The sequence below is a fragment of the Hetaerina americana genome, unplaced genomic scaffold, assembly GCF_022747635.1.
Source record: "Hetaerina americana unplaced genomic scaffold, ioHetAmer1.1.p SCAF_8, whole genome shotgun sequence".
Lineage (NCBI taxonomy): Eukaryota > Metazoa > Arthropoda > Insecta > Odonata > Calopterygidae > Hetaerina > Hetaerina americana.
Genome location: NW_027287427.1, coordinates 75,517,647 through 75,541,736, shown reverse-complemented (window position 1 = coordinate 75,541,736; position 24,090 = coordinate 75,517,647). Strand labels below are relative to the sequence as shown.

General features: G+C 35.5%; 1 protein-coding gene across 1 annotated transcript; it reads left to right on the top strand.

The window, feature by feature from the left end:
• The first annotated feature begins 206 nt into the window (after nt 1-206).
• Nucleotides 207-23,871, top strand: LOC139697662 (methyl farnesoate epoxidase-like). Its single transcript, XM_071596470.1, has 10 exons — nt 207-296; nt 7,327-7,459; nt 7,989-8,228; nt 10,260-10,438; nt 15,396-15,644; nt 18,137-18,251; nt 18,435-18,615; nt 18,868-18,994; nt 21,332-21,473; nt 23,368-23,871. Exons 2-10 carry the CDS (start codon nt 7,369-7,371, stop codon nt 23,547-23,549), a joined length of 1,506 nt encoding a protein of 501 aa, XP_071452571.1. The 5' UTR covers nt 207-296; nt 7,327-7,368; the 3' UTR covers nt 23,550-23,871.
• Nucleotides 23,872-24,090: the final 219 nt, after the last annotated feature.

The window sequence follows — 24,090 nt, the reverse complement described above, 5'->3', positions numbered from 1 at the left end:
CCTTGCCTTCCAGGTTATTGAAACGAAAGATAAGGGAGGCCATGCCACGGTGGCCTAAAGCGAGTCGCTCGCTTATCACGATGACTAAATAAAAACTCCCTTGGCTGAGATGTGACGACGGTGGGACTCCGCCTGCCGGCCGCTTCTGCCATCCTCTCCAGCCAGCCGCTAGGGGGTTCTGTCGCTGCCGTTATCCGTCCCCCGACCCGCATTAAAGCGCTCGAGAAGCGCATGTAGTGTCACACGGAGTAGTCAGGCAGCCAGCAGAAAGATCGCCGGTCGTGACTGAAAGCTCGGTAAGTGATCCCTCATGATTATTTCATTTGAAAGATATATCAAAGGGTATCGCTGCCGCGAACGAAGATAATCTTCGTCCAGAATTAATAGGCACTTTGTCTCCCGAGGAATGACGTCTAATGTAAATATTGGCGGGCCTTATTACGGCTCGATCTGCGCCGCGTAGATGCGAAAACCTGCCATGCCATCAGGATTTTGCGTGGCGTCTGATTGTTTTGTCATGTTTTTCCTGTTAAAAAACGCGTCAAAAACAATATCTTCGTGCCGCGTATTTGAATTGAGGGATCCTTCTTGTTTGATGCGGAAAATGGGGAACATTACTTCATAGGGAGAGTGAACGGCGAAAGAAATTTAATAAAGAATGTTTTTCTTGACGTAAGCGCCTCGCTTCTTCTCACTTTATTTCGAGCTAACAGGATGCGAAATAAAACTTGCATCCGGGCTTTAACTAGGCCGTTCCTGTATTGTCTCGGGCTATTTTCCCTTGATGCAGAGGCGTCTTGCCAGTAGAAAACAATCTCTCTCTCTCTCTCAAGACTCTCGGATAGGTCACATTTTGAAACAGAGAGGACTGTCAATAATATTACTGGAGGGTGTGATCATGGTTAAGGTATCAACGCGAGAGACAGACCAAGAAGGGAGTATTAAGGGAGTATTTATTATTAGCAGTCATTCCTACGTGGAGTTAAAGAGAATGACGCAAGATTGGAATGAGTAAAGAAGGCAAACAATTCCTGCAGGCCAATCTATGGATTATTGACCAAAGAAGATTATTTAGACTATCTGGTTGCAAGAGAAAAAAAACTATCTAGGTCACCGGAACACGTATTAAAACATTTTACCCGTGACTGCATACTTCGTGCATACTAGGAATTTGGCGCGCTCGTTGGATATGATTGTCATTTGTAGCCGAAGCAAAATATACTTGATTTGGAATTCAAAAACTATGAATTTTATGAGCGATTAGATTTGGGCCTACAATGAGTGTAACGAGCTTCTTTTGATCAGGCTATGGAATCACGAGCCTAAGAATTTGCCAGATTAACATTGATTAAGTCATAATCATGCATCGTTTCACTCGCGTATCTCTACTTGTTCAGATATATTTTGCGTTTGAAACGGACACGAAATATTTTTTCGAGGCATTTATCAACACCTTACATTGAAAAAGATAATGAAGTTAAAGACTTATCATGAAGATATCGTGGAAAAAGGTCAGTCAAACCTCAGATCGACCACAGTGTCACAGTCATACCATAAAAATATGACTTAAAGAAATGTGTATCTCACTTCGTCTATTCCATCCATGTCTCCAATACGTACAGGGTTTTATGAATGCCGTAAAGTCATTTATTTGCACATGGGGCCAAGACTACCTTATGTATTGGGTACTGAATTTACCAATTCAAAGAATGTATTTAATAGACAAGTAGCCACCTAAAGATCGTTAGTTCAAAAGGATTCATCACGTATCTTGCTAAGCGTAGGTACCTGCCCTATAATGATTTGGATTCTCTATGATGGTCCTACGCCTCTCTATCAAAATGTGTTAATATGCATGACAATCACTGGCGACAAATACTTGCTTTTATCTGATTGCGAAAAAAAAATCAACGGACGCTTTGACTACGATGCAACAATTAGAATAAAAACTTTATTATGATGATGCGTCAAAAATTGGTGATTTTGTGGCATACTTTTTATGAAAATGTTATTCTAACTTTCGATGGATCTTTTGAATGGAGAATTAAATGGAATGCTTATTATCAATTGCAGTTTCTGTTTTTTTAGTCATACTAATTGTAAAACACAAGGTTATTTTCCTCATTTATTGAAAACCCTTACCGGTTTCGACGTGTTTCCATCATTATCAAAAGTGCAATAATAGCGTAGGGAGCGTAGGGGGCTGGTAAGTGTTTCGGATAGTCCACGAGGATGAGGCATAGAGTAAAACGAAGCTAAGCTCTCAGGATTCATTTGGAGGAGAGCGTGAAGTGTGCTTGAGGGGAAGGGGGAACAGAGATGGGTTCGGTGGAAAAACGGTGATGGGTTCGACAGGATTAGTTAATTTAACAGTTACATTTTTTTATTCTCATATGATAAAAATTCTCACACTTTTCTAAAATAATCCAGTTTTCTACCTTTGGCGTAAACATGTCAAATTTCTGTGATAAAATCAGAAACATGCGAGTCATTCAGAAATGTTTTGGCAAATACAGAATTATTATCATGTTTCTGAAATATTCCGAAGTCCGGATTTCAAACTTCCTGCCAATTGGTCGGTTTAAAAATAATTACAAATTGCAGTTTTATTTCTCAAAAAAGACAAACATTTTTGTCTCAACTTTCATAGTTAGAATAGAAACTTCGAATGTTTAAACAATGATGAACGCAGAAGAATTAGAGAATATAAAGCGAGAGATGAGAAGAGGAAATATAGATATTTTAGGGGTGTGCGAGGGGTGATGGAAGGGTAGCGGGGATTACTGGAGTGATAGCTTTAGAGTAATACGGAGGAGACATGAGTCAGCGAGGGGTGGCTATAATAGCACTAAACAAAAAGGGTGGGTTGGAACGTAGTAAACATAGAACAAGTGACCGATAGAACATTATAAGTAAAAGTAAAAGCGAAACCAACGAACATGATCATTTTCACGGTATACATGCCACCGCACAAGGAGGATAAAGTCGATAGGGTTTATGATCAGAGTATATACTCGTGGGTGTTCATGAGTGGAAAAAAATGATAGTAATGGGGTATTGGATCGCGGCGGTGAGCAAATGAATAGATAGTAGTGAGGTAAGGGATTAACGTTAAGGAACAATGAATGACCCCGGGTAGAAAGCAATTGAATTCCGTAGGAGACTGAGGTTCATCATCACCAACTCGAGGTTTAGACGCTACAAAAGGCATAGGTACTTATGGAAAATGTCTGGGGATGCAGGAAGGTATCAGTTAGATTATATTCTGGCTAGGCAAAGATATAGTAACAGCATGATCAACTCGCACAGTTTTTTAGGAGCGAATGCGGACTCGGGCCACAATTTAATTATGTAGTGTAGAATCTTATTCAAAAAGATAAAACAGGGAAGACGGTTTAGGAAAGGGAACGTAGAAGGACTACTAGGATCGAAAAGAAAGGAGTATATGGTCGCTATAGAAGAAAAATTTAAATATTAAATAAGTTTTATCGAAAGCCGCAAAAGAAACTATATGAATAGTAAATAGGAAAAAGATAAGGAAAGCATGAATTACGGACGAGACGATTATAAAAATGGACGACAGAAATAAATGAAAGATTGTAAATACGAATTTAGGCAGAAGGAAACATAAAGAGTTCAATAATTAAGTGAGCCGCGAAACAAATAGGGCGAAAGGAGCGAGGTGGAAGACGCAGTGCGAGGATATGGAAAGTTTACAAGGAAATGGTGAAATAGGTGCGTTATACAGAATGGTGGATGCATTGTCGGAGTGTAAAAAGGGAAAATCGTTGCAAAAAATCAAAGATAAGTCAGGAAAAATATTAGCTGAACCATTAAATATCCAAGAGAGATGAGTGGAATACTATGTAACCGAAATGTATGGTAGAAGCATTAGGGCAGAAGGGGTAGACATAGAAGGAGAATATGTCGTAGATTGGGATAGCTTAGGTCCAGGCTTACTCGATGCCGAGATAGAAAGGGCATTTAAATCAATGGAAAAGAGAACTAAAATCAAATAAGACCGTTGTGGTGGACAACATTCCTGTGGAACTTTTGAAGAGTTTCGGAAAATGTGCGAGGAAGAGTTTTTACGAACTAATTCGTAGCATTTATGTGGGAGGGATTTGGCTGGAAGACTTAGTGCGATCAGTGTTAGACCCTATACTATAAAAGGGAAATGAAGCAATATGTGAGGAATATAGAACAACAAGCTTAATTTCGCATGCAGCTAAAGTGGTTCTTATAATCATCAGTAGTAATGCCATAGCAGTGCTGAGATCTTTTATAAAAAGGAACAAAGAATACAATCAGGATGCATTAGTCTATTTTGTGGATTTCTAAAGGCGTTTAATAAAGTTAATTGGGTAGAATTAATGAATGTACTTGTGTTGACGAAAATAGGATTCGACTGGAGGGATAAGAGTCTGACTTTCAAGTATCTGCAACCTATACATGTCTCAGACTGCGATGGGATGTTGAAGATTGTGATAGAGGGGATAACGTTGGCCTAACAAGGCAAGTTGGATAAAACTTCCCTTAAAGGAACTGCAAAATATGTTTCCAGACGGTCTTTTTATCAAAGATATCACTTGATTGGAAAGTTTTCGATTATTTATTTGAGGCAACCTTCCATTCCCCGAAATATAGCAACAGGATGGCATTTTAAGGTTAATAAACGCTTCGATCGTAATTTACAACATTTTCCCCTGGTTCTAATTATGTGGTGCATACCTATTGAAACATGGGATAGTTTGCTTGCGGCATTTCACCATTGTCGTGATCTTTTGAGGATAAATATTTAGGGGATAAACATTCAAAGGAAGACAGAAGGAGACAGTCCCTTTTATTTTGCTCTTCTTTCCAATTTAGAACGCAAGACGCGCGAGTCAACCCAAAACGGCTAGCCTGCTATCCAATTATTTTGTTTTGCCGAGAGTCTCTTGCTGTAGTTGGGTAAAAGAACTCAAAGCGACTTCGCTAAAAGAGGAGAGAGTTTGCGATTGCCGGAGGAAGTTCGCGACTGTGAATCGATCTCTGTCTGCGCTTCAAAGGCGCTTCCCTTTCAACTCGGAGGTATAGTCGACACAATTTTTCATCCAAACAACACATATCTCTTCGGGAGTCACACAAATATTGCAGCCTCTCCGGCAATAGTTACGCTAAACCTGCCGAGTTCAGATACGAAACGGATGTTGATACATAGGTGTCATCTACTGTTAACATGAGTAAGGTAAGTACAAGCCTGCGAATTCAAGCTTCCTATGGAAGTCGTAATAAGTAGTAGACTGTTGGTATGTTTCGAAGGTTTGAAGGATTAATCTTTTATTTTTTAATCACGCTTGCAGCAACTCAAACATAACCCCAGTAATCAACCAGAAGGTTGTTTTGATAGGTGAGGGTAGAGCTCTCATCTAGTATTAAGCTTGGCGGCGTGCGGAAGTCGCATATCAGCGAAATAAGGGGGTTCAGTTCCTTTCCCTGTGTCGCCTTCGGTTTCACAGGAAGATCTTGGATGAAGCTGAGGATTCCCAAAAACGTCACTAGGATTCGAACCCAGACCCTCCGTTCAAAAGCCCAGCGCTCTATCCAATCGGCTACTGTGTCTCTTGTGGTAATTCAATACTACTCTATTTAATTCTCTTTATCTTGCGATGTATTCTTGCAGGAAAAGGTATATCCCTAAATAATGCGCATAAAATATTTTATTTATCAACGAGGAGGGCTAACTTCCGTTTATACGTACCTGAAATTGTGAACAAGGTCAGAAAGAGCATCACAACTGAGAAAACTCTTAGAGTAAATGTACACAAGAAACCCTCCTTTTGATCAACCGATGAAACATACTCGTAAATACCATAGTAACCAAAGCCATGTCATCATGTCATTGCATGTAATATTCGTTAACTTTGAAGATTTTTTAACAATTCGATTGGAATAAAGGCAGAATATACTGGAAACACTTGATGTGGATTACATCAATAGAAGAATCACTCAACATTTTTCAAGAACCAAGTCACCTGAAGTCGAAAAAATGAAGAAAGCAAAGTAGAAAAAAATAAATTAAATAAATGAGTTAGACAAAGATTTTCTCTCTCTCCAGAACCTAATCTTTCGCATAAACCTACCTGTACGAGACAATACAAGAAGCAGCACAAGGGAACGGTATGAAATAATTCATGGTGATCGGGGAAGAAATCAAATGAATATGATATCGCAGTGATTGTAGAGGATCAAAAAGACCGTCAGGAATCTTTCGAAAAAATGGACCAAGCACTTGAACGATATAATGTGAAAAATAAAATTAAACCCCTAGGATGGGAGAGAGAGAAATCGCCCGAGTATGTTATGTTAAGAGGAGAGATATCGGGAGGAGTTTATCCTTTGACCGATCTCGTAAATGGGACGTGATAGTCCAGTATAGAGGCATCTGGGTTCTGCTGGAATGAAACAGAATTCGGGTGACGCCTCTGAGCACCCTCAGCTTCACCCATGATAAGTGATTTTTCAGGTACCAGATCTTACTGAGAAACACTAAGCGGTACAGGGAAAGGAACTGTGGAACTGCATTTCATGTCCGTGTTAGTTTCCATCCCAAAAAAGGAAAAGGCAGCCATGGAAGAATTAATATAGAACAATAAGCTTAAGTTCACACGTAGATAAAGTGGTATTTGAATTCGCGATTCAATGAAAAAGAAACTTATTTGTAGATTAAGATTCAATTAAAATCTTGAATATCATTCGTTAATGCTATTGTTTTAGTTATAGGTGATGATTACAAATTTATAAGTGGAGTAATGGATTCGTTATAAACTTACATTTGAGCAGTAGATCACTGTTAATAGTAATTATTTGGAAAACTTCTTTCAAAGTTAAGTACTTGAAAGGATCAGCGTAAGAAATGTGATACAAAAATAACTATAATAGACTCGGCACACAACAAGGGAATGTTATCACATATCAGAGGACATAAAAATGCTATCAGATTTCCTTGAATAAGACGTAAATTATGGATTGAATACAACAGCTATCAATATACGTCCCCACGTTCACCCCCGCCTGGGGGTTTTGATGGGTGAGGGCCGACTGCATACTCAGCTCAATGGCATTTAAATTGTAAGCTTCAGTGCTGGTAGTGCAATTCTTTTTCCTCTGTCAGCTCTAATTACCCAGCGAGATCTGGTTATTTGAAATATAATTGATCGTTGTTGCCCAAAATACCCAAAAATCAAACTTGGGTCCACCAGTCAGTTGCCCACTGCTGTATGCACTACTTTCTTTTAAATAGGCTCACTTGGATTATTACAGCATGCATGAATTTCATTTCAGGTATTGAACATCAATCGAATTCCTGTAAATACATCTCCTGAGATGGGGTTCGGCATTGAAGTATTTTTACTCATTGGGGCGATATTACTTCTCTGTTGGCTAATTTTTTCAAAGCCAAAAAATTATCCTCCAGGTGAGTATAGATATAACTGATGTCATTTCTGTTAAGTAGTGACTAAGTTCCATCGGAACCCGTGTTGCAGGATTCCATGGCTAGCTCTACCAAAGATTTTTGGTAGAGCTAGCCATGATTTGAAAGCACTTTTACCTAATAAGATGGAACAGACATTTCTGAAAGAACACTGAGATTGGGACACCTAACAAATATATAAATTGCTGCAATATTTAATTTAAAATTTTGTAATCCCTTACTTAAGGACCCCAGTATTTTTGCTACATTATGCCCTTTTCAGTACAAAGGATCATCATCTGCATCACTTTTCATTATTACCGTTCCTACCCAAAACTGTCTTTGAAGCAAAGCATTGAACTAAATTTACAAAGTTCACATTATGATTTGTTTCATCAAGAACAATGCAATGAGTACCCCATTCTAAGAACATTTTTCCTCAAAGAACAAAAATTCTATTTTTAAAATAAAGTGTTTAATATGCAAAGCAACCTTCCCTTAACTGAATTCTAAAAAATTATTTCTTTTTCAGGTCCAATAAAATGGCCAATTGTGGGAAATACTAGATTTATATCATCTGAAGGACAGTTTTACAAATTAATGTCTATGGTGCAAAAGGAGTATGGTGATGTGGTTGGGCTGTTTACCTTCAGAACCCCAATAGTGGTGATCTCTGGTTTAGATGCAATTCGTGAGGCATGCTTCCGTGATGATCTATCTGGTCGTCCGGGAAATTCCATTCACAAACTTATATACGAAGGAAAAGAACATGGTTTGTATTCTTTCCATTCTTCCTGACATACACTTTTAAACTTAAATTAAGATACATTATAGCTAATACCAACAAGGTTTCTCTCCCTCATCCCTCCATTCCCATCCATCCCTAATGGCACAAAGGACCTCAGCCGTCAGTAGCCAACCCTAATAGCTACAATTGCTACCGCAATAGCATTATGAATAAAATGTCTACATAAAAAAGTATTTTCATTTGAATCTTTCAACACTGGAAAGAAATTTTGAAACAAATTTTTCAAGTAGTTCGTTTAAGATTTTGTATCATTTATGCAAAAATCAAACAAAATTTAAATCCATATCACATGGTCCAAAATTATGTACAGCTTGTATCAAACTATAGCTTGCATGGAATTGTATTGATACTGCATGGGCATTGCACAAGAAAGAGTGTGGAGAGAATATTTTTTATTAGTTGCTATGTGCAACTCCCAATCAAAAGGAAGCATTGTGTACAGGCGTGATCATTGATAACAGAAAATGCTGCTGGGCAAACAGTAAACAAGGTGACAGTGGGTGGCAACATAAATCAAATATAAAGAGAATACTAGTAGAAGTAGGAATATAGAACCCTCAGAAATTTTAAACCCCAAATATGTAGGAATATATATGCCACAATACTACACCATAGATAAGACCTGTTATAGCCCTCATAAGTCCTCAAGAGATATTTTCTCAAAGTTATATTGTGTAAAATAAGGACCTGATAACAGCTCAGAAGTTTTCTTGGAAGAAATATTGCACAAAAACTTGGATCATGTGGCTGTTTTTATGGTTTACACCCCTTTCACATGAAAGGCCTTTCATCCCTAGCCAAAACACAAATATGGCCATTAAATACTAATAAAATGAAAATTTGAGCAGTTTCATTTAACAATAAATGCTGTCCCAAGCATTTTTGTTTTTCACAACTTTATTCAGATGCATTCTATGGGGACATTAAGGTCATTATTCTTTAAGCCATTTTCAGTATTTCCACTCCTTCCCAATCATTTGAAGGGTTCTCTTTGAATGTACCTCCTCCTCCTCCAACTCACATAATTCTCAGCACCATCACTATTATATCTCATAAGATAATAAAAGGGTGAAAATTAACAAATGCAGAATTCAGATTGAATGGAAACTTTCCATATTAATGTGAATTGAATTAAAACAGTCTATTGTTGCAAAGTCTAGCCTGCATGACCTTTGGATTTAACAGCAGATCCATTTTTACTATAGGAATGGAAATCAATGGGCATAGTTTCTTTCATCCAAGCTAACAAAATGTAGATTACCATATTATATACTTTCCTTTTCCCAGATATATCACATAGTTTGGTACTCCCAATTCTGCCCTTGGTAGGCCTCAATAGACAGATATAATAAAGACATTATTCATGTAAATTGCATTGCTCATATGAAATATTTTTTTTAATCAGGAGTTATCTAGGTACTTTTTGGTAAAATATTTATCTTATAAATATTGTGACAATTATGTCAATAACTATCAATTATCTTTTGAGCGATATCATGACTTGTTCATAGATTAAGTGATGGTACAGTAATATAAAACTTGTAAGCAGTAAGTTACCTTTACAAATAGTTAATTTTAAATTAATCCTTTAAGACTCAGAAAGATAGCCTGTGATATCTGCCTTTATATTGGTTTTTCTTCTGTGCAGAAGTGGGACAGAAGTTATAACCTTTATACCAAATCCAGCTTGGCTGAAAGGGCATAATGCGGGAAGTGCATGTGATACAAAATTATATGCTTACAAAATAATTGTGATTCATTTTCTAAAGAAATCAAGACTAAATAAAGTGGCAGTTGCTCAAAGCAATATGTGAATACGCATGAAAGGAGACTAAAGTAAACCTCTGAGTTAATGCCACCAGTAGGAGACATGAAAAACAAGTGCCCCACCAGGAACCATAACCTGTTGCAAAATTACTACAAAATGATGCAACTGTTGATACTCAAGATGGGTACTGCTTTCTATGTTAATACCCTTTTGATTTTAATGCATAGGAATTGTCAACACTTCAGGAGAAACTTGGAAAGCTCAAAGACGTTTTACCCTACAGCACTTGCGTGATCTTGGATTTGGTAAACGAAGTCTGGAAAGCATAGCCCATGAGGAAATACAAGCTGTTTTTGAAGATATTGATGATATATCCGGAGGACAAAAGAAAGGTTTTCCTAATCCAGTAAGTTCATTGAGATATATTTTTAAAAAGTAGATCTTTCCTGCAAATTTCATACAAGGAGTATTAAAAATTTTACTGATGCATTTTAGCTCACATTTTAGCACTTTATCTTTATTCATACCAATAATTGAAATTTCCTCCAAAGTAGTGAATGATTATAGATCTTCAAATCCAGCTAGAATAATTCATTACCATCCCTATATTTTCACTATTTTGTGTTCAGTAGTACAAAAATTTCAATGACAACAGTTTTTGTGAACCACACTGCTAATAACAATCATGTAAGATGATGACAAACTGAAATCAGCCCCCATTAAGTACACCGAGTAATGCATTAATAGGCTAATCCAAATAACATGGGCCTGAAGCCTGATATGGGTGCACATGTTGTGTGACCTCATGCATCTTTTGAGATTAATAGCATAACATTGATGTAGCATTCATTCTTCCAATAATATAAAAAACAAAATTTTTAATGGGTGGTGACATTCTGGTAATCCCTACGTTGGGAAAAATAAATGTATTCTTATTTAGAATAATGATTTAAAGACACATTGCCGCATTACTTGAAATGAATGAATATACTCATTCTGCGACATGATTGCACAGATGACTCACACGAAAATCAATTTTTTAACAAAAGTAAGTGCTTTGAAAATTTTCATTCATGTCAACTGAATTTTTAATAATTTCATAAAATATAAACTTATGAAATTCGAGTATTTGTAGTAACCTTCACAAAAAAAATACCAACTTTTGAGTATGATAGATTTGATTTTCAAGAGAAGTCACCTCAATAATTGAGAAATGGGCATTCAGAAACTGAAGTCCACATTTTCTAGATTACAGTGATTATTAAAGTTTAACAATAATATTCCTTAATACCTCACAGCAAACAGTGCAAAAGTCTTAATTTTTATTCCAAAGGTATAATGTTTAGAGGAAATCCTCAATAAAATTAAGAAAACAAAGAGAATAGAGCTTTGGAAGCACTACATGCAGATAAAAAAGTTAAAAAAAAAGGATATTTGAGTGTGACCAAATGTCTGAGGGGGCAGGCTCAACCCATTTTATCCTAGTTAGTCCCTACAACGTCAAATGCTAAGAAACTTACTCTTTTTCCAACCTTTGAATAACCCTGTCCAGCTGATATGTCCCAAGCCATTTGAAAATGGTGATATTGTGTTAAAGTTTTAGCTATTATAGAGAAGTGGAGATGAAGGAGGTGCGGAAGGTTTCTAAAGTCATGTTAAGTCTAGGTAAGGTAGTTTTTGCAAAACATTCCTCATGAACATGTTTGCTAACAATGCCATTGAAGTTGGTTAAACTATAGTTTTGCAGGAAACACTGATCTCGCATCTAAAAGAAACCTTGTTCTCATCAGGAATTCACAATTTTCATAACTAATTCTTATTAAGCACATAAAATTATTACTTCTTTCAAAATATTCAGCCCTTTTCTTCACTATTTCCCAAATTAGGTATTTCAAGACACTTTTGCAATCCTCAAATTTTCTGAACTACTTCAACCTAGCTATGTCTTCATCAATATTAGATTCTATTATTAATATTTGGTAGCCTGCCATTCAAGGTACATTTTTTGGATGGTCACAGGCTGCACACTACAACATTTCTTGGCCTTGCCCTAAACAACCTGACTCCACCCTACAATAAACTCTTCTCCAATTCTGCATACATTCCACTTCTCTTCACTCAGTCCAACGTACGTGTACCTGTCCTTTTTCATGATTTTATTACTACAGGAAATTGATCACAGCAGAATGTTAGTTGAATCTGGTAGAGTACACATGGGAGGAAAGGATTCATGATCAGTGATTTCTGCTTTTGGTTCACCGTGTAGTTACAATGATGTCATATTGAATGACACCAATGTGTTGAGTAACAAGGAAAATTATGATAAAAAGATTCATATTTATGAATGGAAATTCAACCCAAGACCGCATTGGAGGAGGATGTTCACACTTTTCAGATGAGTTATGTAAATAGTGACTTGGAAGTAGTGAAGCTTCAAACAATAAGTGATTACATTCCCTTCCGTGTGTCGATAATTGAGTTTTTCAAAGATAAGTTTGGTGAGTGCGTGATTCTGGCCAGAGCATGTGTTGGTCAGGCTGTTCATTTTCCCTTTAACTCTAACGCAAACATGCAAGTGGTAACAGTGAAGGAAAGCATCATGGATATGAATGTTAGTGTTGATATTGCCAAATCTGTGTTGGAGAAAATAGATACCCTGACAACATTCAATATCACACCTTAAGGGTAATCAAATGAATACCTAAAGTAAGTGTGACTTGTTTAGAGTTGCAAAAAAATTGTGAAAGAACCAAGCTGACTATTTAGTAGTCAGTCCAGTGGTATCTTTACTGACAAATATCATGGTCATGCATTAGATGGAAAAATTTCATGATTAAACGTTATTCACTGGAATGCACAGTGTTGAACAAATGAATTGAACAGTGTCTTTCCTGAATATTGGATAAAAAGTGATGAAATAACTACCATTATAATTGATGGTCTCAAAAATATGTAATTTTAGCAGAAAATGCCAAAATCATGGGGACTCAGCTGTACTTCTTAATGGTAAATATGATGTTAAATCCATTGACAGTCTCTCCTTGCTTTTTTTTACAAGAAGGTTGTCACTTTATCTGTTTATAGAAGACTTTCAAGTTTTGTTGACAATTTACTGAAATATTGTCCAAAATTCTCAGTATTTTGTGTACTTTTTAAGTTACCATAATAATTTCTGTTGATTTAAAGGTGGATTGCCTGTTCAAAAACAATGAAGGTTGTGAGCAAATTAATATTTTTGAAAGCAATTGGTTAATGATTACAACAACGGATATAACCACAGCTAATGATATCAGAGAATTCAAGGGGTAGCTCTAATAACAATGTTGTGAAATCTATCCATCTGACAGATGGCCATGCAGTATTAAAAACCTTTAATTGGGAAATCATAATGTTATCAATTTCAATATTTAAATTTAAAAGTCTTGCAACTGTCAGAAGTACCCAGAAAATGAATAAGGAATATTAACCTGGTCGATTGTGGGTTGTCTTATTGTTTCAACAGTCAAATTAACTGGCAGGAGGTCTACTCTTGTCACTCCTTGCAAGAGAATTATAAAACATTTCACAGTTAACTCTAAAATGCCATTAATATGGCTTTCCCTTTAAATGGGGAAAATAAAGAAAACAAATGGCATTTGATATTCAAATGATCAATGGGAACTGAAGGCACATGTGACTAGCATTATATAAAATTTAAGTACAAATGGGATGTGATGCTAGAATGACATAATTATAATAAAATCCAGTACAGGAAAGTTATTAAAGAGCCAAAATAAAATACATTAATCTGATACAACATTCAAATATATTAAAGCTAAAACTTCCTGGTCCATTATTAAGGAAAATACAAAGCTCAATAATGAAGGTAGATTTGTTAAAACTAGACTAACAGCTCAAAAATGCAATGATTTATTTTCTCATGCCATCAAAACAATTGCAAAAATATATCTAAAATAGGGGTTAAGAATATCATTTAGACCATTTTCCAGTTATATCCTCCTCCATTTAGCATCAAACATGTCTCACTTGAAAGAACTTTTGATGTATTAAGGAAGCTAAAATAAACCTTAATAGTGACACATGGGACCTTTTCTATTTTACACATATATTAATGATCTGCCATTTAATGCAATAAATAGTTTTACAAAAGGTTACCTCTTTGCTTCTCTTTTAGTAGCAGGAGAGTGGGAACCAAAGAATCTGTGAATTCTCTTGGCTTTCATATTGATCCACAACAGAAATTTAAGACCTAATGGGACGAACTAGCAAGCAAAATTTCTTCAGGAATCTTTTGGATTAGAAGACTAAGATCCAGTCTGTAGGAGCAGTTTATAAAAAAACATCTGATTTGCTCATACCCACAGTTATTTAAGCTATGGTACTATTGTGGGCTACTCCAAGCATCATTAAGCTGTGCATAATCATGACACAAGGAACGAAAATAAAATTAGAATAGAGTACTGCAAATACATAGGTAGTCTGAAAAGTTTCCACCCTTACAAATAAATGAGAAAATTTCTCTTCAAATTTATTTTTACTTTTCAACATAGTCTCCTTTTGAGTCAATACACATTTTCCAGTGATCCTCTTAACTTCTTCAACCCTTCTAAATAGTAGTTTACCTCTTTCTCTTCAAAATAGGCTTTTACATATGCGAGAACCTCCTCATTCAATGAAAATGTCTGTCCTCCAAGTGAACCATTAAGGTTAGTAAACAGTAAAGAGTAGCTGCGGCCAGATCTGGTGAATATAGTGAGTGGTCAATCAATTTAAAGTATAACTCATAAAGTTTAGCCATGGCAACCACCTAAGTGCGAGTAGGTGTGTTGTCCTGATGGAAAAGTCGATAGAAACTTTTTCCATTTTCTCAGAAACCCTCATGACCACTTACTCAAACAATTGTCAAACAAAAACTGTCTAAAACGTCTAAAATTATGATTAGTCCTTTAAATGCATGCACAAACACATTTCTCAACTTTTGTTGCAGAGTGCTTTCATCTTCAAGTTAAGGTTTGAGTGTTTTCAGATCACCCACTTACAGTAAATATATTAAATGGTGATGAGAGGTTTTCAATTAAATGTTATAATTTTTTGCCTTTAATTGCAAGGGATTTTCCTATTGAAAAATGTTGACAAAATGTATTAATAAAAAATGTTATACACAGGACTTTTGTGAACTTAAATTGTAAACAGATTTCTATGTTTTGATTACACTGCTCATGTAATAATGTCCTAAGCCTGTAAAAGTATTATTATGAACATGCTTTGAGCCATCTGCATATTGAAAGTGCCAAAACATAAATATTCTAGGGATTCAAAGATGATTGGTGGAAAATTAATGGACCTTTTTTTGTTATTTACAGGTTAATTTCCATGATATTCTAGGTGGAACAAGCATTAATGTCCTATGGCACATTATAGCTGGAAAAAGATATGAGCATAGGGATCCTGAGTTCAAGGAACTAATTACTGCAGTGCAGAAGTTACTTCAATTAGGCACACCAGCAGGAAATATCATGTCATCATTTCCTTTTTTGGCTAAGCTCTTCCCTCGCATTACAGGATTCTCAAACATGGTATCCCATCGGGCACCTATTCACAAATTTCTTATGGTAAGATTTATCAAATATGCTGGAATATACAAATATGTTGCTATGGTCATTATAAATCAAAATCATTAAAATCCTTTTAGATGAGCTGTTCGGCAACTCAGTAACATCAAGTTTAGTTACTATGTAATGTGGAAATCATTTTAGATCATATCTCTGGGGGTATGTAACATTTCAATTCAAATTCAAACTGATCATTGGATAAATAAGAATTGTTTCATTTTATCTGAAAAGGATATGGTCCCAGATTCACATGAAAACTTGTAGTGTCACATTTTAGCCTCAGCTCTAAATTATTTACATCCTCTGAAAATTAATATCCAAACAAAATATTTTTGATTTTAGCTCTATAATCAAGTCCTGAAGGGCATTTTTTTTACTTCATTCACTAGCTCTAATATAAAACAATTTGGCAGAAACCACAAAATAGCATTGAATTGACATAAAGAAATTATTAGTAATATTTTGGAATTTTCTAAGCCAATATTTGTATGGTTATGTTTTCTTGCAGCTCTTTAGCCTAAATGAAAAGTCACAGAGAAGTCGTAAAGTCTGGGTCAAATCAGCTGAATTTGGACATCAGCATAATATACTATACATTTAGGGGTTTCATTAGGGCAGCAGAAAGTTCAGTAGATGGTTTGCATTAACCAACTTTGATTGGAAAGTTACATAAACTCTTAGATGGTAGGAAGTTGCTTTAATAGGCTGCGGGGCTAGAAACCGCAGAAGTAAGCCCTTTCCTTGCCAATTATGCTCATTAGATGGTAATAGATTATAGCAGGATGCTTTGCAAGATAAAAATCCAAGTGAAATCATAGGTATAAGAAAGAGAAGAAAATGCCTAAAGTGAGGGAGGGCCAACTATTATTAGACATCTGGTTGAAAAATATTCTGAACATATTTCAGTTCTAGTAAAACTCATAGATATGATACATGGTGCATTAATTGCTAAGATTAAATAAACTGGTCTCCCACTAAAAATTCAGGTGACTTCAGATAAATAACTTATGATAGGATGCTATGATAAAATCAGTTTAATACTCTGATACTTCACATGATTTATAAAACTATAATGGACATTTTCCTGTACACTTGAATTCTTACATAGAGAAAATGTTAACCCCTATTTATTAAGATGAACTGCTAACACATAACTGCTGGCACTTTTAACACATTTTTACCATTCATAGAGGCATACAAACACACTCACTCTCATCTCTTTCCATTATATTCATTCCAGGGGTGGGCATGTTACCTTGCATAGATCACAAAAACCACTGATTTTAAACTTTTATATCTGGGAAGGTCGAAGAAAGAATTATGGCAAAGTCAGAGTAACACTTCAGGGCAGGCACACACTCAATTTTACACAGAACACAAAGACTGAGTGAGAAAATTCAGGACCCATAGATCATCACAGCAAAATTTTCTTCCCAATCTTTTCATCCCTTACTACCTTACCTACATTCCACCAGATTTTCCTAAATACCTTTCCACAGTGAACTAACACTCTCCAACACTCACACATCTCACTTCATACTCCCTCCTACTCAAATTATTGTTGTGGGTTGCATAACATCATATTGACTTGTCCCCCAACTCTTATTATCCTTTACCACTGCTAACAACAAATTCACATCTCTCTACTTCTTGAAGTGCACTATGTTCCTTAAAGTCGTACTTTTTAAGGCAAAATCTACAAATGACAACCCAAAATTTTTCTTGATGAGGAAAAATTATAAACGTTGTTAAGCAGTTCTCTCTCCATCCCAGTGTGAGCTAAACATATCATGATGATGAAAACACATTTGACCCCACCACTCTAGTCTTGGAGAAGTAAGTTAGGCAACTAGAGTAAAATTACCAGGAGGGGTAACTAACAAGTAGAAAATAAATGTTATCATTTATAAGAATTATATACATCAAAACCACGACCAAGTTGGTCAATGCATGAAATTGAGAGGGAGAGGAAGTATCAAGGATGGAAAACACACACTCCGAGCATTTGGAAGATGTTTTGGAGTGGTCACATCCCTCACGAGGCTTTTTCTACTTGAACACACCACTAATGAAGTAACATCCCTATAGCAAACAAACAAATCCATTCAGAGAATGAATATGGTAAAGAAGGAATATAGGAAATGTAAAAACCATAAACACAGTAATCAACTGGGAGGTTAGTCTGGTAGGTGATGGTAGAATTCACCCAGCACTAAGCCCGATGGCATGTGAAAATCACACGTCAGTGTAGGGGGACCAGTTTCTTTCTCTGTGCAAATAATTGTGTCCCTGGAAGATCTAGTAACTGAAAAATCACATAGCTTGAGTGGAGGAGGGTGTCTGGAGAGGCTTATGAGAGGGTGACCAGAGGGCCCAAGAATCAAACTCAGGCCCTCCAGTCAGTAGTCCAACGCTTTACCCCTGGACTACCACAACCCACAGGAAATGTATATAATTATATTAATTGGAGATAATATTCATTCTTTTGGCAGGATGAAATAGATGCTCACAGAAAAACCATTGATTATGACCACCAAAGAGACTTCATAGATATTTATTTATCTGAAATTGAGAGGCAGAAGAATAACCCACAGACATCATTTACTGGTATGCTCACTGATGAGTATCTTACCATAATTTTATCAGTTAATAGCCAAAAGAGTAAATGAAATGAACTTTCATTCAACCGTCATTGCTATTTTTAAATTACTGAATGAAACATATATACTTTTAATGGGAAACTTATTTCAAATAAAATTTAGCATTTTTATTTAAAATTTTTAATTTTAGAGAGGCAGCTGAAGCAAGTGTGTGCAGAGATGTTTGTGGCTGGCACTGACACAACATTAAACACACTGTCCTTTGCAATGCTCTACATGGTGCTGTACCCAGATGCACAAAGTAAAGTCCAGCAAGAGCTAGATGAAGTCGTTGGCAAAGACAGACTACCATCATTGGAAGACAGGCCTAAGTATGCATGGAATAATTCAATTAACTTACTTCAAATGTTCCAGCAATGCAATTGAGAAATTAAAGCTGGAGAAATGGTTTCAGAAGGATCCCATAGGTATAAAATTGATGATGTAAACTTTTACCAACTATGCAGCGGAGTCATTGGAAATACATTGATTTCACTCAATGGTTACTCAAGTTCTAATCAGAATACATTTTTATATTTATCAAGTTAGTTTGGTATACTAATTATTCTTAATTGGATTCACAGGCTTCCTTATGTTGACGCAACCATCAGTGAAATTCTTCGATGCAGTTCCATTGCTCCCACAGCTTTGGCTCACAGTCCTCAAACAAGAGAAACTTCAATCAACTTCCGAGGATATCAGATTCCCAAGGTAAATACAAGCAGTTTGTTTGGCAACATAGGTGTATTAATTTGTAAGATTCAAATCCACATTTACTAATACAAGATATCACATTTTACAATGCAATCTTCTAATCCCTTATTATGTCCTTATGGTCTAAATACATAAGCACCACTCTTGAGTGAAGGGATCACTTGATTCAGCTAAGGAAAGTAAAATCTAATCAGAGACAACAAATTGTAATGAGGGAATCCAAACATTTTTTGGCATTCAACACAAATATACATCCTTACTTTCAATGTTAGCAATAAATTTTTTGTATATGTGGATTGAATTTGAGGTATTCAATTTTGTTCCAAATGCACTGCACCTAGAAGATGCCCATATGATGTAGTTGAAATGGCCTGAGACAAACAATATGCATTCTAAGCACATATATCCTGAAACTCAGAGAAGAGGAAGCAACAGAATTCATCACCAGTGGCAGAGACAGCCATTTAAGTGATGGTATCATGCTAAAGATATTACTATTAAAGGAAAGTAAAATGAAACCACCTTAATTGCATTCCCAGGAAATCATGATAGAAAGGACATGCATAATAATGAGTCTTGGAAAAATCAGGTCTCAAGCTTCAAATTGAAATTATGTGAAAGAGAGCAAAATAAAATGATCATAAGTGTGTTGAAACTGTCGGAAAGAGATATGAGATAATGTTGACAGTAGGGAGTCAGAAAACAAAAAATGCGTTTGTGACAGCAAAACAATAAAAGCAGCAAGATAAAGTTGATAGAGAGTGAGGAAAGTTAGATGTTTAATTATATTCAAGTAGTCTCTGTTTACATACATGTTAAGGAAATCCAAAAATTTTTTTGCATTCAACGCAAATATACATCCTTATTTTGAGCAATACATTTTTCATATGTGTGGACTGAATGTTTATTTATATTCAAGTAGTACCTGTTTACATTTTATTTCATTTCATTAGGAGTTGCTTTGGGATGTTGTGTGAATTAGCTGATCCATTGGGTCTTAGGCTGCTAATGGAGAAGGTATTTACATGCCATAGCCTAAAAGCCTGTGTTGTTACAATTTCGAGATGAATTCTACTAGGACATTGCCCAGAGAGATATCCCATGTTTTGACCTATGATATTCATTACAGAAAAAGTAATGTAAACTCATGGGAAACGAGATAGCCGAGACTGTAAAATTGATTGGCACGAGGTTTGTTTAAGGGGAGATAAAAACAAAGTGACAATTAAGTGGAAGATGGAAAACACATACTAGGTCACTTGGATGTGTTTGGGAAACAGTGACCATTGTGTACCTCAATCAAAACAAATATAATAGACGAGGTAAATATAATAAATAAGGAAACAAACTTACAGTTACTCAATCAAGAGGTGTTAAGGTATAACAATCATTCTCATGAATTGTATTCACACACACTCAGAGTTTGAGAGGATCTCTCCTATGCCAGGGACCCATTGTATTCACACAGGAATGAAAACTAAATTTAAATTAAAAAATCAAAAAATAAAAAAGAGACCCAAGTTCACATCCACAGTCAGTCAATCACTCGGGTGTGTTAGACCTTTGTGAATTGCACTCACTCAACCATTTAGGTTTTACAAGGATTCCTCAATGCCAGGGACCCATTTATCACACAAAAATTGATGCAGATGGACAATTTCTCCCTCATACACTCAGGTGTGTTGAGAAACACCGACCTTTGCAATATAAGCTTAATCTTCACTGAGTAGTCCCATAATACCCCCTCATCAATTGTGTCTTCTAAAGGACACAGTAGGCGAGAGTACATAGGGAATTTTCCTCTGCTGCACTGCAGAGTATTAGAATAAACAAGTAGCTTACAACTGTCTGTTTTTATTTCAAAATCATATTTATAGCCTTACCTTCATTATTTTCAAAATGGCCTCAAAATTAGTTGGAAATCTTAGAAGACTTTTAATTACGATATAAAGAAGTTATTTCTTTTGTAAGATAATATGCATGACTAAATGCATGTAATTGAAAAAATCAATACTTAGTATTTCCAACTGTGCATGGTTTCAGTTAACCATGAAAGTCCTTGGAGCATATCATCAACACATATAGGGTTTTTACTGCAATAAAAGATTCATTCAGAAAAATAAATTACTTTTAAATTAACCAACTCCAGGCAATGAAACATCTCGCAACTATATTCATTTTCCTTATTTCAAGCAAATTGACAGTTCAATGGCCATCAATATTACCAAACTCAGTTATTAGAGAAGGGTTAACATGTATTATGCTGGCTAAGATATTCTCTTAACTTTACTAATCTGCAAACACTACCTATTTATATAATTTTTTTATATTCAGGGCACAAGGGTATTGTTTAACCTTTATGGTTTACATCATGACCCATTACTATGGAAATCACCTGATGAATTTATTCCCGAGAGATTTTTGCAGAAAAATGGAGAACAAGTACAGCGTGAAGCACTGATGCCATTTGGGGCAGGTATGTAAAAAAGTATTTCTTATATTATTTCATATAATTTAAATTGCAGTCTGAAATATTCAGTATTTGAATTCTGGATTCAAAAATTTTATACAGAGATAGTAAAATACAAATAATAACAATTGTTCGGTAGTATGTTCTACTTATATTCTATTGGATACAAACAGCGAGGAACCAAAATTGTGGCTGAAATGACCTTCCAAAGAATATTTTGAGACTCTTTCTAAATTTTTATCTCCAATTAAATTATCTAATATACACAACTATTCAAAATAAACGATATATTTAATTCTGAATATCAAAATTTTGGAAATACTGGGAAGCCTAATTTTTAATTTGTTTAATAATACCTTGTCATATTTTGCAAAGAAAAATGTAATTAGGTTCCCCTCACAATGCATTGTACTTTATTATGATTTGTAAAATCAAGATATAAGAAAATTACTAAATACTGAGTTACTTGTGACAAGTAAACCTGGATATTTAAGTTCATATTTGATGACTTTCTATGTCTATTTAATCCTCCAATAGTAACCACAGGGCAATGCCGTATTAAGGCTGAACAGGAAACTTCGCCTGCAATTTTGGAGAATTGGGTGGCATGTCTATCCAGTAAGACAAGCATTGAATGACTAAATTGAGGGTAATGCCAAACCCACAGGAGGTGATGGGATCAGCCCCTGATCCCTTGTGTAATATTTTTGACATTGATGAAATTTACAGTCAAGATTAATTATTTGCTTTTAAACAACTTTTCACCCCAGATTAACTGCCGAGCAATCATGTATCGACAGCAGGACTGCAGGATATCTTTATATTAGAGTGATTTGTCACACATTTTTCAGATTTTCAACTGTCTTCATGCAAAAATAAGTTATTAAATTATATTTTCTATATAAGCAAATGATCCCTTGGGAGATTCTTAAAATCTACTACTGTCTGAAGCTAGCAAGTCGATTTGGATAATGCCACTCATTAGCCCAAAATAAACAGCAGCTGATAACCTGTGTACTAAAACTTTCTGTGTAACTGAAACCAGATGCTACATACATGTAGTCAAATAGAATTATGACCATCCTATAAATGTTTAAGCCATAACTTCCAAGAAAAATTGGAATAAATTTGAATTTGCTCAAAAACAGAAGGTTAGATATCATTGATGTTTAGGATGCTTAAATTTGGCTTTTTGTAATATCGAATTGAATGAGTTTAAATCGAAGAACCAAGTGCTGCATAAATTTACTGGGCTGTACCTATGTCACTTCAATTAGGCGGGATATTTTGAAGTAAAATGTCTATTTAGGATTAGCAGTTTTAGGGGAGGTGACCAACAGCTAAGGTCATTTGTCCCATTAAGGATGGATGAGAAAGGAAAGGTGGAGAGAAACATGGTATCGGCATCAGCCTACTCTTATCAAAGGTGCCAAAGGGTCCACAGTTTAACGTCCCATTGTAACCACTGAAAAATATCTGTCATCCCCAGAATTCGAACCCAGGCCCTCTCGGTGGGAAGCCAGTACGTTACCCACCACGCCATCCTGATCCCCATGTCTTTTAGCCATGAAATATTGACTTCGAAATGTGTATCATTTCACAGACTGACATATCAAACTTAACTCTCATAGACATTTCACCACGATAAACGTCAAATATTTTACAAGATAATTGTTATCACCAATGAACTACACTTAAATTTGATTGCTGAACTGAAGTGTCAAAGGTTTTTATAACATATAAATTAGATGATAAAGTGTGATAGGTTAGATGATAAAGTCTGTAACATCAATGCAATAACATATACCAATGATTTATCATGGTGAGCAAATATCACCAACATTAATTTCACATCCAGGGTGCTAATTTAATCTTTTCATGTTCTTACTTTTACTTTCAGGAAAAAGGGTATGCCTTGGAGAGTCCTTGGCAAGAAACAATGTATTTCTATTCTTCACTGCAATTCTACAAAGGTATTCACTTAGAGTCCCTGATGGCCACCCAACTCCAACAAAATTGCCTGAAGGAAAAACTGTACTTTTCCCCAAAGCATTTACCATCAAAGTAAATTTAAGGAGCTAATGTAATATCTCAGATAGTCTACCCCCAGTATGATTGCCAATTGATCCAAATCTATTCCCAACTGAATGTTTTAGGCATGCTTGTGGATTGTGAATACAAGGCTAATGTACAAATATAACATTGAAAGGATACAAAACAATTATTTCATAAATTGAAACAAATTATGCACACAGATGGATAAAATAATTATCGAAATGTCATGAGTATGAAAATAGAATTATCATCATAGAATTACTATTGTCCATTCAATTAAAAAGTATGAAGTGTGATTGTTTAATATTATTTATTTTTAGCCTATTAATAAAAACCATTTTGAGTTTAACTTTGGAGATCATTACTTTAAAACACCACAGAAAAAAATAATCAGAAAGGTGCCATATTATGTATGCCTTTCAGTCATTGCTAAGAAGTAAGAAATTTAAGTGGGGAACAGCCATACATTTGTTCAAAAATAAACTTATTAGGAAATCCAGCAGAAGACAGATTTCTCCAACGTGAAAAAGATACATTTTTTGTGAAGTAGAAACATTCACTTTTCGCT

Bases quoted from the DNA above. Each gene is read 5' to 3' on its own strand.
- LOC139697662 (XM_071596470.1), top strand. From the start codon at position 7,369: ATGGGGTTCGGCATTGAAGTATTTTTACTCATTGGGGCGATATTACTT. The intron at 15,645-18,136 runs GTAAGATTTATC...TTCTTTTGGCAG, and splicing joins CTATTCACAAATTTCTTATG to GATGAAATAGATGCTCACAG. The intron at 21,474-23,367 runs GTATGTAAAAAA...TTTTACTTTCAG, and splicing joins ACTGATGCCATTTGGGGCAG to GAAAAAGGGTATGCCTTGGA.